Source organism: Pollachius pollachius (assembly GCF_949987615.1).
Source record: "Pollachius pollachius genome assembly, chromosome: 3".
Taxonomy (NCBI): Eukaryota; Metazoa; Chordata; class Actinopteri; order Gadiformes; family Gadidae; genus Pollachius; species Pollachius pollachius.
The window spans coordinates 10,676,082-10,694,436 of NC_136936.1; the positions used below are offsets into that span (position 1 = coordinate 10,676,082).

The window sequence follows — 18,355 nt, forward strand, 5'->3', positions numbered from 1 at the left end:
TAAATGCTAATGCACACGTCAACCTATACACGTGTATCCTTATTAGTTGTAAAGTGCAGTGATAGATTCCCTTGGAGACAGATAAGACACTCCTTCTGGAGTCCACATTAAAATACCGTAACCAATTCTCTGCACACTGGTTCTCCCCTCCTCCTCCTCTGCCTCCTCTCCTCACCTTCCTGTCTCCTCCTCCCTCTCCCTATTGCCCCTCCTCAACTCCTCCTCTTCCCACTCCTTGCCTCCATCTATATTGTCCCTTTTCCATCTCCTCCTAACTCCCTTCCTCCTTCTCTTCTCCTTCCTCCTTCTCTTCTCCTTCCTCCTTGTAACCCTCCTCCTCCTTCTCGCCATATACACAACCATTAACAACCGTGGTGCTTGCCAGGCATCGCGGTGACCTTGGCGATGTGTTAGATCTGGCTCTCAAGGTCCTACAGTGGGGGTAATTACCATGTGATGGAGGGGAGGGGAGGGCGGGGGCAATATGGAAATTGAGCTCAGTCTGCTAGTAGCGATGCTGGTGGGGACGACGGTGGTGATGGTGTAGATGGAGGTGGAGTGGAGGGGGTTAATTGCCAGACAGTCTGGGCAGGTTATCAATCTTTATAGGCGATGAGAGGGCGGGAGAGAGGGTGGGAGATGAAGGGATAATAGGGTCAGGGATGGGGGGATGAGAGGGTGAGGCGATGGGAGATGGGATTGTGGAATAAGAGAGTGGTGGGGTAGTGGTGGATGAAGACGTGTGCTGGAGGTGAAGGTCAATAGCTGGGCGTCTTGAAGGAGGAAAGAGGGGAGCGGTGAGCACCAGAACACCTAGTCTCGGGGCGGATGTTGAGCATGATTGGATATAATCCTGTCAGCTCTGGTTCCACTACCAAAAAGACGCAAATCCTGATCTCTTACTTTCTGTGAGCTGCGTACGCCAGTTCACAGTCCCCCAGTGAAACACTTACAGACGCAAGCAGGAAGAAGAAGAATGTATCAAAAAATATCAAAAAACATATAACAGAAACGGATATCTCCCCCCTCTCTCTCTCTTTCACCAACTGTTCCCGCACATTGGAAGGAGAGTTCGAACTGAGCTGTTCTTCTGTTGAGAACGCCAGGGTGAGCGGTTAAAGAACACCTGGACAACGCCTGGCCAGTGTCAGGTGACTCCAGGTGACTCCAGGTGAGTGTGGGTGTGACTCAGGTGCAGGTGACTCAAACCCTAACAATAATCGAACCCAACCCCTTGGTCACCCGCGGTGACACCCTGGGACGAGCTTGAAAAACAACGAGACCAATCAGGTCAAGTCTCAAGTCTGTTTCAGTGGAAAAACTACGTGGGAAAAAATGCCTTGAGCGTTTTTTTGTTTCCTCCACAGAAAGAATTTGGTGGTTCTGCTGTCTCTGCCGGTGAACGTTTAAAATGTGAAGCAAACCAAAGGAATGTTTGGGTTTGGTTTGAAACACACACAGTGTTTTGGTTTGGGCCGGTGCTCCCAGGAGCAGCTAGCGGAGGCTGTTTGGACAGGCCCCACCCCAGCCACTTTGGTCCATGCATGCATCTGGTTTCCTCCTCTAAACACAGGGAGAGAGGTTTATTTTTATATCATAACTCTTCTTCTGGCCCACGCAGTTTAGCTCATCGTCCAGTATTACACAATGCCTTTTGATACCAGCCAGGCGTTGAACCATTTGAGGAGTTTGTACGTTTAAAGTTGTATGTGTTTCTTGTCGCTCAACCCGATGGAATTCCCGGGACTCGAATCTACCTGGCGACATCTCAGATGAAGCCATATGATTACACGTGAAAACCCTTTCTCTTTTTCTTTCCGTTGGGTAACAGTCTGGCTGTAGTCGCAAAAATCTGACTTTAGATTAATATCTAGGTCTAGATCTGGGTGAACTGGCCGTTCCATTTTGTTTGTTTCATGTTAGTTTCGACCAGTCATGTTGCTCGAGATTGGGATCTGTAGAATATCTTGCTAACAAAATCGTAAAAACAAGGGATGGATCCAAGTTTAGTCTGGCTGCCATCGGTTTCACCCGCATGCCAGCCGACCCAATGACAAGTGATTCCCTGTATTAACACCATTGTCATTCTCTGTGTGAGTGTTTCCTTTGAGGATTGAGGACTGAGGAGGGAAAAGGCCAAGTAGGGCTATCAGATATTCTACTACAAGCCCCCCCTGGCTGCCGAAGCCCCGTCAGATAATAAGCTGTCAGATATTCCACAGAAATATTTGACATTTCCTTTGCGAACTGACGCTCAGTGTCGCTTTGCGTCCCATTACATCACAGGTTGAATTTGAATGTTTCATGCTGTGTGAAAATGGTCATAATAATGGCTAAATATATAAAATAGGAACAGGGTGTTAAGGCTGAATGGCGAGAATAGGGTGGTGGTGGTGGTGGTGTTCGGTGGGGGGGGGGATGCTGCGTTTAGAAACAGGGCACATCGCCAAGCAAACATCCAAACTAGTATTGTACTGTTTATTTGGGTTGAGTGATGTGTAGATGACAGGCAGAAATGGAGGGAGAGAGAGAGAGAGAGTGAGAAAGAAACTGATAAAGACACATCTTGAGAGAGAGAGAGAGAGAGGGAGATGTATCATGAGAGGGAAAGAGGGTCTGATAGACATTGATACCGTGATTTACTCTGGTCGCTGACGGCCTAAATAACCTGTCTCTGATCTCATCAGATCCTCTTCCAGAGGTCCCTGCCCAGAGAGATCATAGCTGAGGACGGAGCCCCCAGCTGGGGGTCAGGGTGGCTGGGAGAGGGGAGGGGGTGGAGGTTTTAACGGGCATAATGGACAGCAGCAGTAGGCCCCAGAGGGCCTCTACAACAGTTGTCTACCGTTTGTATTGACGTTTGTGTCGTCATGTCTGCCCAGATGGATGTCTTGGTTGTGGAGAAGGGAGGGTTTGGCTCTGGGCCGCTTGTTTTGTGGCTCGAATAAACCATGTTTAACTGTCTTTTGTCTCGGTAGTGCGTCCGAAAATGTTCTCTAAATACGGTTTGACTCGACGTATATTGGTTCTTGGATATTCTTTATTTCACTCCAATTGTGAATTAGAACCATAATGTTGTTTTAACTCTACTGTGAGGAAACAGAATCAACATTCAAAATGTGTCACGATTCAAAATTCAGAATGCGAGGCGATGTCTATTTTGGGAACGGTCCAGTCCTGTTCGACAGGCAACAACATCAGACGAATGACGTCTGGTTCTGTGACAGCTCTCAGAGTAAATTAATGAAATGCGGCCAAGAATAACAGCACCGAAATAAAAATATCACAAAGAATCTCTGTTCCCACAAACATATTAACTCACTGACAAAAAAACTAAAAACAACTAACTGGCTGACTAACTGCTTGTTTTGACTCTGTTTTGTGAGTCATTAGACGTCCGTCACACATGAGATGGAGTGCTCTCCATTTGGTATCCCTGATAACACACACGCTTCCTTAGAACCACTTGAAAACACGCACACACATGGTCATGCATTCTTGCAAACACACACACAGACACAAGCAGGCAGACCGGTCACCCAGCCAACAGTTATCTATAGGCGTCAGATGGTGAGGTGTACACAAGACATGCTTGAGCAGGTCTGTGGTTTAACAGCTGTAACTGAGCCACAGCACCTCCATGTTGGATCAAACATCAACACTGGCCACAAGCCCCTAATCTGGCTGCTCCAGCCTCAATGTTTGGAAGAGCTCTGCCCCCTCAATTTGCCTCAATTTGGATAATTTCATGTTCGAAACAACAATGCTGTGCCAGTAAACCCAAAGCCAACTCTGTATCTCCTACCAGATGTGTTTCCTCATTGTATCTGATGTAGTCCAACACAGCAGTTAATTGCTAGCTGTTGCCTTACGCTAGCTAACAGCCTACATTAGCACATCCGTGGGGACCCTCATAGAAGTGACACGTACATTAATGAATAAGACGATGGTATCATCAATGTTTTGCTTTGAAGCTTAGCTCCCATAAGCTGGGCTTATGGGACCACTTCTCTCATAGCAATACACCTTCGTTCAGCAGGCAGAAACAGATGCGCCGATTTCTATTTAGGGTCTTCCATCCAGATTGCTAATCAACTCAACGCTAGTATTCAAAGTCGTTTTAGCATCATCCTAAGTGATTCAAAGTAATATATTTGTAGCTACAAGGAGCAGGCCGGGGCATCTTGCTTCACGATGAATACAGATGGACTGCGGACAATGGGAAACAAACCCAGAATATTTTATTCTGGTTTTCAAACACCAGAACCAGTACACTAGGGGTGGACCTTGAATTAAACCACACAGGGACAAGCTGTGGAACTCTGCAATAACTTATTAATGTTTCACAACAAATCAATACACTAATCATTTTTCTTATTTTTTTACTTTATGAACCCTAGTAACCATTACTCTTATAGGTGTGAATGAGTGGGAATTTTCAACTCTATATCATAATTAATTAATTGAAAAACCTTATTTATAAAGACTGTGACAAAAGAGTTGGTGTCTAATGAATCATTCTCTCACTCTGTCACACCTGTCTGTATGTTTCCAGCTCAAAAATAAATTCCGACAGATTTCTCTCCGACAGTTTATGAGAACAATAGACAGTCTAGAATTTTTGATTTAGCTTGAAGAAATTCATTAAGGGGTGCTGTTTTAAGTGATGGAGTGTGTGGAATAAATTATCCTTCTGTTCCAAGCTGAATATATGCCACCGAGTTTAGTGAAGGTGTTGAGACTGACAATAGGAACTGGATGCCGAACCAAGATGGAACCAAGATTAACAAAAGGTGAATAAGGATGGGGCCTGAAAGGCTTCTCCTGGTGGACAACCACGAAAGTTAAGAAGGGCTCTCTCTCTCTCTCTCTCTCTCTCTCCATCCATCGCAATATCCCTGCAGCACATCAAGGAGAGTAACTTTCACTCAACACTCTGGAGTGACTGGAACTCGACTGTCGGTTTCCATGGGGACAGGCAGCATGTCGGACCTGTGCCAAACAATGTTGGGGTTTGTGTACTGGGTCAGCACCAGAAATGAGCTGTAAAGGCTCCACTCCACTGGATCAAAGACTACCTTTGTTTCCTCTGTTGTGCAGAGAAAGGACCGGAAACGATATATATTGTAACTAATGTTTAGTGTTTCACTCTGGGTTTGGAGTGGTGGAATATAACGAGCGGACGTTGAAAATGCTCAACTTGGGTTTGGTATAGTGGACTTCAACAACAATTAGCCAACACTCATAAGTGCTATCTAAGGTTTATCGTCTAGCTCTGGGTTTGAAGCAATTTACTACAACCAGCTAACACTAATAAAGCATCAGCTCTGGGTTTGGTGTGGTGTACTGAAACTACAAAAACACAGATAAAGCATTAGCTAATGGTAAGCATTCAGCTCAGGGTTACCTCTTTTGTTCATTTATTTATTTAGAGGGGTGAATAACAACCAGCCTACAATGTTATAGCATTAGATATCTTTTTTAGCTCAGGGCTACATGAGTCCAGGCGTGGGAGGAGGAAGGAAGCTTGGTGTAGCCTGTGTGTTTTACAGTGCTCCCAGACGGGGTCAGGAGATAAGAGCAGATTAGGTATCATATCTGATAACGGCAGTGCAGCCCATTGACGATCAAACAGAGCTACCTCATGCGACCAGAGTATGAAGCTAGCGTTGTGTTTTGATCTTCGGCGGATCTTGCTCTTTCAATTTAAAAGTCCTGCGAGTGCCAAGTTCCTTTAACCATAAACCCTATATATGGCGGTCCTCTCTGGACGGACTATGTGAACACACACAAATATGGGCAGAGTGTACTTTTGCGTTGTTTGTATTGCAATCCATGACATACCGCAGACCATCTGGAATGTTCTTTTAATGGAGAAGGGGGGGGGGGGGGGGCTTTAAGACTTAATTATCGTTGCATATATAATTTCTAGTATTAAAGAAGAAAAGATATCAAGATGTATATAATGGTAAACCTTAAAACCCCTCAAACAATACGTCTTATCCAATCCCATCTTTGGATTTCAACATGCTTGTGGAACTTGTTAGCGCACATGCTTTTACAAAATACATTTGGGGCTGTATTCCTTATCAAACATCCTGTTGCCTGGGTTCACATCAAGGCCAGTAAACACAGAGGCATGTTCATAGGAACAAACAAATATGTGTGTTATGGGTGGAAGGGTGGAAATTCGATTTTTAGCAGTCTGTGTGTAAGCCCAGTGCTCTCACAAGTTGGTTTAAAGCCTCTGTGTGCATGGGCTGAGATTATAAAAAAACTTTTGCCGCTATCTCCATTTGTTTTATTTTTCCTTCCGTTAAATCGTTCACATTTCTCACGAGACTCGTTTATCAGGAGTGGCTCAGAACAGGTTTCCATAGCAACAAGAGAGAACAAAATGTGTGTTTTTGACTTCGCCGCCGGTGCTCAGACTAATTGTTGACGCTGCTCTCATTTGATAATAAATAAAGGATTTGTTCAATCAGTGAACTAATGAAGCCAGAGACGACCCTGCAAGCTGTGTGTATATTTATCATTGAATGAGTCCATGCCCCAAACTAAAGAGTACTGAGTTTGATACGCCAATGTCCTCCGTTTTACCTGTAGGCATGCTTTGAGCCCATTGCCTTATTCCTACCTGATTCAACTTTCATCCCTGACCAGATCAGTGCGCCACACAAACAAAAAATAGGGCTAGGGGTCCAGCCATGACCTTTTCAGTGTGAGAAACCTCCAACCCCCCTCTACATTGGGGGTCCCTGACATCAGCAGGGGTTCCCCATATGTCTCCTCTCCCTCTCTCTCATCTAGGACCCCCTGCTGTTGTGTAAACCATACTCTTACCACGGGAAATGGCCCAACAACAGCTGACCCGCTAGCACAATCTGGGGGACTACCTCCGCTGGGGACCAGGGTTTTATCTCAGACCCGGACCCCTTCCCCCCTGCAGCAACTATGGAGGTCTGAAACCATTCGCCATCAGAGAAACTTACTGGAGGTTGCTGAAGTTGTGTTTTAAATATGCTTTATATGAGGGTGAAGCTTCTAGGACACTTCTATATAATGCAACAGTGTTTGTGGATGTGTGGAGCTCTGTCTGCCAGCAGTATCTTTTGATGTCCACGTCTTAAGTTACTTATCACCCTAATATTATTAACAAACGCAGGGCATTACTTCTGTACAGTTATAAGATATAAGATATACACGTTATCCCTCTCATTAATGCATAATTTAAAAAAAGTTTTTTATCAACTTCCTAAACTTTTAACACCTTAACCACATTCTAAGCTAAAGCACACAGCCATTTCGGGACGGATGCTAAATAATGTTTTTGAACGTTTGCATCCAACAAAGAGTCCCTTTTGGAGCCAGCGGGGAAAAAGCCCTGCCACATCTTTGATTCTAGTTTGTGTGTGTGTGTGTCTGCGTGGCAAATATGAGTTGAAATTCAAACTCTGTAGGCTTTGGGCTTAAGTACTTTACACAGGCTTAACCGTCTGCAGACTAAAGACTCACTATGCAGTATACAGTCTAAAAGGCTACGTATACTATTTGTAAGCAGCCAAGGATGACCCTGTGAGTTATTCAGGTATGTGTTTTAACGGTCAGCTGTGATGGTGGTGATAATGTCTAATTAAAGGTCTCCGGGTGGGTCTGGGTATTGGAACATCGGAAGCAACGGAATATTTCATCCCAGAATTCCCAGCATTCCTCAGTAATGACTGACACTGACCTGTGCACATTCAGACAAACACACACACACACACACCCACAATCAAACACACACAGGGACAAGCAGACCAAATGCACGCACATACAAACACACAATCACACACAGGCCGACATTCATGCATACACAGCCAACATGCACTCAAGCACGCATACAAACACACACACTTAAGTACAGACAAAAGCGTACACATTCACACACACTCACAACAATTCCACGTCCATACACAAGCACACACACATCACACAGCAAACTGCACACACACACATACGCACGGATCATCAATATCCAAAATAAAGTAGAAACACCTCAATTGGATACATAACAAACAACACGTTGACAAGTGTGTGGCAGCGCCCGCATCAGCATGGACACATAACACTGACACTCACACACCTGTTAAACTAGCCTGTTCTTAGCACACGGGGTGCTAGCGGATCTCACAGTATCCCTCATTAGGGCAGAAGAGCGCCTCCTGCCTGGCTAGCAGCCGTGCTAACCCGAGCATCCCCCCCCCTGAGTCAACCCTGCAGCTGCCTGGAATACCAAACCTTAACCTGCCCCTCCAGACGCTCTCCGCTTTGTTCCATGTGCCGCAGTCACTTAGAGACATGCTGCTCCTTTACAGCCCCGAGCTCAGCCACTCAGGGGACAACCACCCCTCTGTTGCCCGGCTATCTTTCATGTTCCCCTTTGGCACATGAAAGATATCCTCTCTACTACTACTACTACTATGACGGCTATTCGTCTACTAGGAGTGAATGGACGTTACTCCAATTTTGATTCTTTCGTTCTCGGCCTCACTTGAGGATTGAAGTGTATTCTAAAAAAGGACTAAATACAACAAAGGGTTGCAAATCATTTCTAATGGACGTCGTCATGAGACTGACTGGCTGTGTTTAATAGTTAATAGGCAGAGCTGCAATGTTGGCTTTTTTGGAGGGGGAATATCTGTCTCATCCCCCAATAAATGAGTGGAAGAATCGAGTGAGTCAATTCGATCAGACATTCACCACAGCCCACTATTATGTTAAGGACATTGAGGACACGATAGACTGCTTTTGTTCAGTGCTTTTGCAGCCTCATAACCATCCTGGCACGCGCACACAACCAGTGACCTCAGAGAGGCAACGACCCACTCTACAGCAGGAGTTAGAGGTCAGGGTGTGTTGCTCAAGAGCATTATTCGGCAGCTGCTGGGGCGGGAATTGAACCAGCAACCCTCACGCACACACAACCGGTGACCTCAGAGAAGCAACGACCCACTCTACAGCAGAAGTTAGAGGTTAGGATGTGTTGCTAAGGACCATCATTTGGCAGCCGCTGGGGCGGGATTCGAACCAGCAAGCCTTTTGTCTCGTAAGCGGCATTAACCGTTGCTGTGATGAGCTGTTTGTGAAGAGCGGTGACAGCCCACTCACCGCCACGGACTAGTCACCGGTTTAACGCTGCTAAGGTAGCGCGGTCCACGCATGCAGGGCTTCTACATTTCAGAGGTGCGTGGTTCACACGACGAATCGCCGTGTGAACCATGCACCGCGAGGATGTCCTTTTTTTCCGTAACGCCTGCTCCGCTGAACGCGCACGCCGGCTATAAATGAGGTTTGACTCCTCCGCTACTGTCTTTCATAAGGGCTCTCCCTTTCCACTCACGTCTCTGTTGTAGACACGCTGACACCAAAGAGACGGTAAGGAATGAGAGCGTGGGAGGGAAGTGAACTGTGAGTAAGTGTTGTAGTGTGAGAGCTCAGTAGGATAAAGAGACAGATATACAGGCTGGAAACCAGATCCATTCTGGTGCCGGGGGTGTTTTATTCACCAACGCCACAAATAGACACAGCCATGCTTTGTGATTTTATTTACAGGTCTGTCTCCTGACATCTGGCTCCTCTCCTATTTCCCCCGCTGCCCTGCTGTCTGACCTATAGCCACGCTTCAGAGAGAGCGCGTGTGCGTGCGTGTGTATGCGTGTGTGTGTGTGTGTGTATGGGGGGGGGGGGGGGGGGGGGGGGGGGGGGGGGGGGGTTATAATAAACTGTACTATTAAAGTTCCGGTGCCAACATGACGAGCACCATGGCCGGAATGCATGTGCCACATGCCTAATGTAATTTAATCTTATTTAATCTGATCTTCCACCTAATCTCAGCAAATCTAAACTCTTACCTAATCCAATATAAAATTATATTTGAACTAATCCCATGTAATCTAATCTGGTTTAGTCTGATATAATCTTTCCCCTAATCTTTTCTAATCTAATCTCATACCTAATCTCGTCTAAACTAATCTCTTACCGTAATTCCCGGCCAGGGACACATCTGAAAACATCTTGAGATTTACGTTGAAAGGCATGCCATGCTTTAGACACTCCCCTCAGACAAGGTTAGGGTCTTAATCTTGCGGTACAGTGTCCCTATCTGTTCCGTGTCCATCCACCCAGACAAGTACGGCCCTGCCGTTAGTTATTCTAAAACGTGTCTGCCAGATGACAACCGATGGAGAAATGCCAGCAATAAACGACGACGCAGCCTGGCGTTGAAACAATTGGTTTGTTCCCTCCATCAAAATAAAACACAAAACTTCTCACAGTCTACTTTCTGGAAGAGCTATTCTTTTAATCACCTTATTTATTTTTTTTAAACCAGGGAAAGGTCGGAGCGGACGATTAGATTTAGAGCTTCCCTTCGTCTGCCTCTGCAGGGCTCTAGTTTCAGAGACCTTCTGCTCTTTATGGGCTGCAGTGATTCAGGAGTGACGGGCAGACAGCAGATAAACTCGGTGGAACAGAAACACTTTCGCTTCTCTGCCCAGTGAGGTCCGCCACGACAGGGATGAGCGTCAAGCCAGACGCCGGGATAAAAACAACAAGAGCTTAGCGACAGAACCCTCTAGAATAACTCTTCCTGTCTGTCCTTTGGTTTCGCCTGCTTCCTGTTGGACAGAATTAAATCCCTGTTGATGGTTGGCTTTCCGCTCTGGTTGTCACTCTCTCTCTCTCTCTCTGTTGCCACTCTCTCACTTGCTCTCTGAGTCTCTTTCTCTCTCTCTCTCTCTCCCTCTCTCTCTCTTTTCTCTCCCTCTTTCTGACCACTCAATCTCTTTTCACTTCCAATGTCTCTTATCTCTTTTACCGCTTTTTGTCTGACCTGTCGCTCCCATTCTTTCTCTCTCTATCTCTGCCTCTTTTTTTACCACTTTCTCCCGAACAACTTTGGTGTATGTGTGTGTGTCCGTCTCTCTCTCTCTCTCTCTCTCTCTCTCTCTTTATCTCTCTCACTCTCCATCTGTCTGTTAGCCTCGTTCTACCAGTCTTGGGCCACTGAGCACTCAAGGAAATCTGTTCCTCCCCTCAAACCAGACCAGCAGAATGTATACAGGTAGGAAAGCGAGAGACAGAGAGAGAGAGAGAGAGAGAGAGAGAGAGAGAGAGAGAGAGAGAGAGAGAGAGAGAGAGAGGAGAGAGAGAAGGATAGAGAGAGAGAGAGAGAGAGAGAGAGAGAGAGAGAGAGAGAGAGAGAGAGAGAGAGAGAGAGAGAGAGAGAAGAGAGAATGCGAGGGAGTGGGGAGAATGTGGAGGGGGGGGGTGGACAGATGGGGGTGAGTGGGAGTCACAGAGAGGTAGGCAACGAGAGGGAGGGTAGAGAGAGAGTTAGGTAGGTGTAAGAGGGTGGGAGAGATAAAGAGAGAGGGAGAGAGGGGAGAGAGAATGCAAGGGAGTGGGGAGAATGTGGGGGGGGGGGTGGACAGTCAGTGTGTGGGAGTCACAGAGAGTTAGGGAACGTCAGGGAGGGGAGACAGAGAGTTAGGTAATTGTAAGAGAGGGGAGGAGATAAAGAGGAAGAGAGAGAGAGAGAGAGAGGGAGAGAGAGATAGAGATAGAGAGAGAGAGAGAGGGGATTCGGGGGGGGGATGGCGATAAAGAGTAAACGAGATAGATCAGAAAAGCGTCAAAGAGACCGAAAAGCATGAGGAGGAGAAAATGAGGGAGAAGAAGGGACAGAGAAGGCAGAGGAATGAGAGATAGAGGGAGAGAGACGAAGAGAGGTAGAGAGCGTGGGAGTGAGCAAAACAGATAGAAAGAGAACGCGAGGGAAAGGGAGACTGAGAAAGCGAGGGAGCTGTGTAGGATGTCGAGAGCAAGTGTGAGAGAGTGAGATAGAGTGTGAGGGAGCGAGAGAGCTGGGAAGGAGGAAAATGAACTGGGGCAAAGGTGACGGGCCGGCTGAGGGAGTCATGGAAATAGTCGGGCGATGACAGGACAGGAAGTGGGCATACGAGACGCCACACGTAACCATACCGCACCACTGCACCCTAAAACCCAGAACACAGCCTTCACGCAGCCCCACAAGACCCAGGGGGGGGGTGTTGGGGTGGACCCAGGATGGGGGTTGGGGGGGTAGAGATTAACTTCCTGTATGAATGGACTGCACTTTAGCCGATCAATCGCTGCAGAAGAGTAGGAGGAGAAGAACACTCTGTAACCGTCAATAACTGGACATGAAAGCAATTATGGTCTGTTCAGAACCCTTCCTCGCTGCTGGGATCGCGCTGGTGCAGGTTTCAGATGTCAGGCGGATGGAAATACGCTTCGGACAATCTTAGCCTCCCACACACTGAGATCCAAGGGAAACAGCCTCAAACCAGCATCTCCGAATGCTCTGCTTTTAATGTTGTAATTTTTACATACAGGGGCATGTTGCTTGAGCCCAAAGGTGAAATATTGATTATTTTGTCGATCATGGTGCTCTGACCTCAAGGCCAGGGCTACGCTTGTCACTTAAAGAGGTGTATTGATACTCAGTACTCAGGAAAGCCACATTTATTGTCATATATTTGCTGCTATAACTGCAGTCTGTTATATTGCATTAGGAGGATAGTCATATTGTACTGTACAGTTATACTGCACTGTAATCGGGCAGTATAGTTTAAATGTTGTACTGTCCTGCTCTTTAAGGGCAGCTTTACAGTAATGTGAACCAATCTTCTGATCAAATGAGAGCGTTCCGGCTGAGTGGATAATCAATAATCTCCTCTACCTGCGTTGATATCACTTCCAGATCACTAATGATCCTCTTACCCATGCTTAAGAGCGTTCAATGCTTGGAGAGTAAGCTCTCGGTGCTGCTATCAAGGCATTGGATACAAATCTTCACATCCTTACAGTGCATACAGAGACAGGTAATTGGTGAGCGGCCGGGGGTTATTTCGCCTTGCTGAAGTTACTAGGCCAGGGGGGGCAGGGGGCATATTATAGTGGGAATTGAACCCACACATCTCTATGCTGGCGATCCGCACATTCTACTTTCATTACCTTGGTTCCCGTCTCTTGCTTGAATTAGAGCGTCTGGCTCTGAGATCACGTCTCTGCATTCTTTAAATGTTCTGAGTCTGCGCTTACTCTGGGTTTTTAACCCCCCCTGAACATATGGTCTTATTACCTTCATGCCATATTCAGCCGGCAAATTTTACTTTGATTTAATGTGCACACGCCTCACTGTTTTCCTCAGCCACTTCGCCGTGCCTGTATTTTTAAAATATGCATATTTTTCATTGCTATGCATCATGGGAATAATCCCCCAAGAAACCTCCTTAAATGTGCACCGGAGGGATAAACAGGACATTCCATCCCAGCGAAGAACCAGGCCACTTAATTTCCTCCCTTCCGTCTTGTACCTCTCGAAAATGAGGGCTGGCAGGGAGAACAGCACGTCCTGGGTCCAGGTCCTGGCCCGCGTCCAGCTGGCCGGACCTCAGAGGACCAGAACAAGGACAACACCCTGGTGGCAGCCTGGTGGTCCAGCAGGACAACACAAAGCACTGCCAGGGACAGAGCTGCTGGCCGGGGCTAGCGGAGCACACGCCGCACCACAACAACACACACCCCTCTGTAGCCGCGCCTGCTACATCCCGATCTGTCCTCAAATGTTTTTTTGTTTTTTTTTAGAGGGACCACGTTTCCGTCCACACAGCGTTTTCCACCGCCCATGCTGGGTTTTCACCGCGGTTCAGTTCATGCATTCTCTCTGCTGCGCATGCCCGGATCCGCTCTGGCTAGGGACGCCAATGTCTGGATCATCACAATCGATGTCACAGTCGTGAAGCTTCCTGTTTTCATGGGTTTTTCACTTGGCCGTGACACGTTATCCAAAGTTATCCACATGGGAGAGTGTGAATGAAAATGTCTTTAGGTGGACGAAAACAGCATTTTCGTGTTGACAGAAGAGTAAAAGCATGGAGAAAAAAGGATGCATTATTAATTGTGTCTGCATAAGTGTGGACTTAGTCAGCAGTGGGTTCTGTTTTATCTTTTTGTGCTTCTGGCCGGAGCAGTTCAGCATCAGTAATCTTTATTCAACAAGTATGTAAAACAGTAGCTCAGATTTAAGGCAATGATACTTTGGGTTGTAGAGTCTGTTTCTCTACTTGAGTTCAGTTTACTAAAGTTTAATAAAGAACTATATTCACATTTTGTTTTCTATAAACACTTAAAAGTCTGCATAGTTTTGTATGGAAGTGTAATTATGGAGAAACTAAATGTTGTTTCTCCGCAACTGAATGGAAACTCAGTATGCACACTAAAGTCACCAAGTCACAAATATGTATTAAACAGGCAAGTTGTGACATGAATCAGAGAATGACAGTTAACAGTTCTTCATAGGAGTGCCGGCACTTATCTGCGTTGTCGGATAATAATAACATAATTAACATCATTAATATAATTACCAGCAGCATTCTGTGGTTAGCTGAAACACTTCCTTTAAAGTAACATAAACTCGATGATGAATAGCCTTCTCAAAATATGTGTTATTTAAGCGTCCCGGAGAGAAAGAAAAGTGTACACAAAGGAGATAAGTTGAGTTTGCTGACTGCATCGCTGACCGGAACCTATTTGTTCTTACTGAGAGTTCTGCTGTGTTGAGTGTTTTCCAACCTAGTCCATCAACCCCGAGAGAGAGCTCCCTCTCTCTCCCTCTAACTCTCTGTCCCTCTCTTTGTCCCCCAGGTGCACGAGAGTGCTTGGTGTATCTGTCAAGGTCACGGAGCGAGGCTGTTTCTCTTGTGAAACCCTCTGGTCTGCATAGACCCACCACGGAACTGCCGACCCAGCCGTAAACCCCCCCCCCCCCCCCCCACACACACACACACCGCCTTGTTGGGTGTTCTTGATCGTGAAGAGGAGCTGCCCTGATGCTTAGATATGGACACTCAGTTATGAAGTATCATCTCAACTCGACGGGTTGTTTGGAGATTCATCAGGCCTGGCGAATTCCATTTATGGAATTGTTTTGGTTTCGTCCGATGTTTTGTTTTTTCATTCAGTATTGGAACCACTTGAATATATTTCTCATTATCTTTCATCATTTCTACTACCACAATTACTACTACTACCACAACTGCTTTTAGCACATTGTGGGAGGGAGGTACTAGGGGGAGGGATAAGGGAAGAAAGGGAGGTTGGCAGCAACCAGTATGCTGTTAAATTCAATACTTTTAACAACAGAGCTCTGCTCCATGCATACTGCATGCCTCAGTAAAGAACCCTGCTCCCATTAATCACGGAAACTCAACACGAACATTGGTTCCCTTTTTTTGTGGATTCCCTATTTGTTTGTGACCAGAACAGATGTAGATGTCAAATGTTTGCATCACATGGTACATTTACATTACATTTAGGGCATTTAGCAGACGCTTTTATCCAAAGCGACTTACAATAAGTGCATTTGTTACAATAAGTACATTTGTCATAAGAAGTGAAACAATATATCGCTGTCGGTACAGTAAAGATGTTCATAGAACCAAGTGCAAGTATTACAATCGCTAGGCTAACCCATTCCCCATGTAAAGCAATGATAGCAGCTACTATCATTGCTTTACACCTGTGTCTCTCCCTCTCTCCCTCTCTCCATCTCTCCATCTCTCCCTGTCTCCCTCCCTCCATCTCTCTCTCTCCCTCTCTCCATCTCTCTCTCTCTCCCCCTCTCCCTCTCTCCCTCTCTCCATCTCTCTCTCTCCATATCTATCGTTTACACATCTCTCATCCTGGCTCTCGCTGACCCTCAATTTCTCTCTCTCTCTCTAGCAGAACAGAGTCAATGTCTCTCGCCAAGTAAGTGATAGGAGACAATACCATGCGTGGGCCAGTGAGTTTGCCAGCAGTGTCACTTCCAATTAGCCCTTCAGTGCTAGCGCGCTAACACTCTAACACCGCTGGCCTATGGACTGACACCAGCACCCCAGCTACAAAGAACTGAGCACTTCTTTGCATCGTTTTTTCACTCTCGTGTCTATCTGCCTTGCTCTCTGTCTCTCTGTCTCTCTCTCTCTCTCTCTCTCGCTCTCGCTCGCTCTCTCTAACTAAGTCTGTCTGCCTCTCTCTCACTCATTGCTATTAACCTTGCTCGCTCTCTCTCTCTCTCTCTCTCCCTCTCTCTCTCTCTCTCTCTCTCTCTCTCTCATTGCTATTAACCTTGCTCTCATTTCTCTCTCGCTCTGGCTAGTTTTCACCATCTTTATCCCTCTTTCTCTCTCTCCATCTATATCTCTCCATGTTCTTTCTCTCTCTCTCTGGCTCACTTTCTCATATCTAAATTCATGCGTCAGGGATTTATGAGCATCTAAGAAAAAATATGCAATGAAAGGCCTGCCACGTTTTTTTTTTTATATATACATAAATAAATAAATACAAATCCCTGGGAACCAAATATAGCATCCCGCTGACACCACACGCCGCTCTGAGCTTAGAGGGTAACTACAAAAGTGACAACTCACTACTTTCAACACGAAAGGAAAAAAAAGGCAACCTGCCAGCTTTCTTGTGATTCAGCCTAGCGTGTCAGTAAACGGTGAGTTCTGCACGTGTCTGCGCGGCTTAGCCTGTCACAGAGTGTGCCACAGTGCGAGGTCGTGCGGCCCCCCCTTTGCAGGTTCTTAGCCTTCTGAAGGAAAAAATACATATACCCTCAACAGCTCCATCAAATCCGCCTCCAACCTGCTGTTACGCCAACCCCCGCCGCCGTGCCCCCCTTGCCAAGCCGAGCACCGAGGAGTTGTAAATAGCGGGGTGGTGCGCCACAGAATGTGAGTGACTGTTTTTAGCTGGATGGCTGAGGCGTTTTTCGGAGACCACAAATCCTCAAAGTAGGCCAACAGATGGGAACAATATCAAATGTACAGAAAGTATAGAGCGCAGAGATGGAGGATCAAGCGTGTGTCAGCGGGGGGGGGGGGTTGGCTAGTCTCTAAGCGCAAGCTTCAGGAGTGTGAGCAGAACACTTGAGAAAACAAACACAAACTAACCAGCAAAGAAACAAACATAGCAGAGAGAGAGAGAGAGAGAGAGAGAGAGAGAGCAGATGTGGACATGAAAGCGTGCTGCTGGTTTGGCTGTTGGATCGTTGTTTCTGTTCTGTGTTTCTTTAATCGTTAAGTCTCCATCCGACGGTTAATCAAAGTAAACAAACAGGGGTGGGGAGTATTGACGGGGGAGTAAAAGAGACCATGTTTTTATCAGATGACAGTTGGGAGATAAGAGAAGAGGTGGAGGTGGTGATGTTGATTGGGAACCGGGGGGTGGCGGGGTGGAGTGTATATCTAAACTGCAAAAAGGAAACACAGCAAGGTGGAGATCAGAACCACAGAAGGAAGGACAGTGTCAAAAAATGAGACTCACCGCCTACGAACTGGATCCCGCCGGCCACGCGTCCGATGGTGCGGGAGATGAGATCGGACACGCAGCAGCCCATCAGGGCGGTGAGCGCCACCAGCAGCAGCAGGCCGCAGCCCACCCCTGTCACCACCGTGCAGATCCTCCACTCCAGGCTGGGGATGCCCTGGAAGGAGGCGTAGCGGCCGCACTGCTCCAGCATCACCGTGGCCTGCCGCTCCTCGTCGCGCACCGGGTACGAGCAGCGGCGGAAGGTGCCGAAGGACACGGGCTTGTCCATCTGCGTGCCCAGCAGCCAGTAGGGCATGAAGAAGCCCACGCAGGAGGCCCCCGCGCACAGCATGGACAGCAGGGCCCAGATCGCACCCGTGCACGTGAGGCTGGACGCCATGGTGGCGACAAAAAGAGATGAAGAATCGACAGGGACAGTATCGGCCGGGGCCGGGTGTAGTCTTCTTGGTGGAGTGGGATAAGGGGGGGGGGGGGCGTTGGCTTTAGAGATGCGGTGCAGCGGCGATGCCTTGCTCTAAGGGCGCTGGCCTGAGATGAGGTAACTCAAGCATTTAACAGCAGCGGTCTTCAACTTGTCAGCGGAGCGGAGCCCCTGTCAGCAGAAAGAGAAGATGGATGAGGCCACGCCGCCTGCGGACACTTTATGAACATATCATAACTCACAAATCAAGTGTGAGCCGAGATGTGACTTTATAGGCCGGGCCTGGTGAGGGACACGGTAACAGAGAACTGTTTATTAAACAGAGGTGTCAGATATCAGCCCCAAACCAGTCCCTCCCAGCATCAGACGTATCAGGTCAGCTATAAATGTGAACAAAACATAGCAGGTTTTCTTCTCTAATATATTCGGGGTTTTTTAGTGCTTTGAAGCAGACTGGTGGAGTATATTTGTAAGTATAATGAAACGAGGCTTCACTATATTCTAAAGTCTGTAGCCTTTGGTAAAGTGGAC

The 18,355-nt window shown here is 47.0% G+C and overlaps 1 protein-coding gene across 1 annotated transcript in view; it reads right to left on the reverse strand.

Annotated features, from left to right (window-relative positions):
- Positions 1-18,355, reverse strand: part of LOC307073450 (LHFPL tetraspan subfamily member 6 protein) — a 46,633-nt gene that overhangs the window by 27,221 nt on the left and 1,057 nt on the right. The window contains exon 2 of the mRNA XM_079733298.1: positions 17,398-17,995. Coding sequence (XP_079589424.1) covers positions 17,398-17,782 — 385 coding nt within the window. The 5' untranslated portion in view covers positions 17,783-17,995. The remainder of the gene's footprint in view (positions 1-17,397; positions 17,996-18,355) is intronic.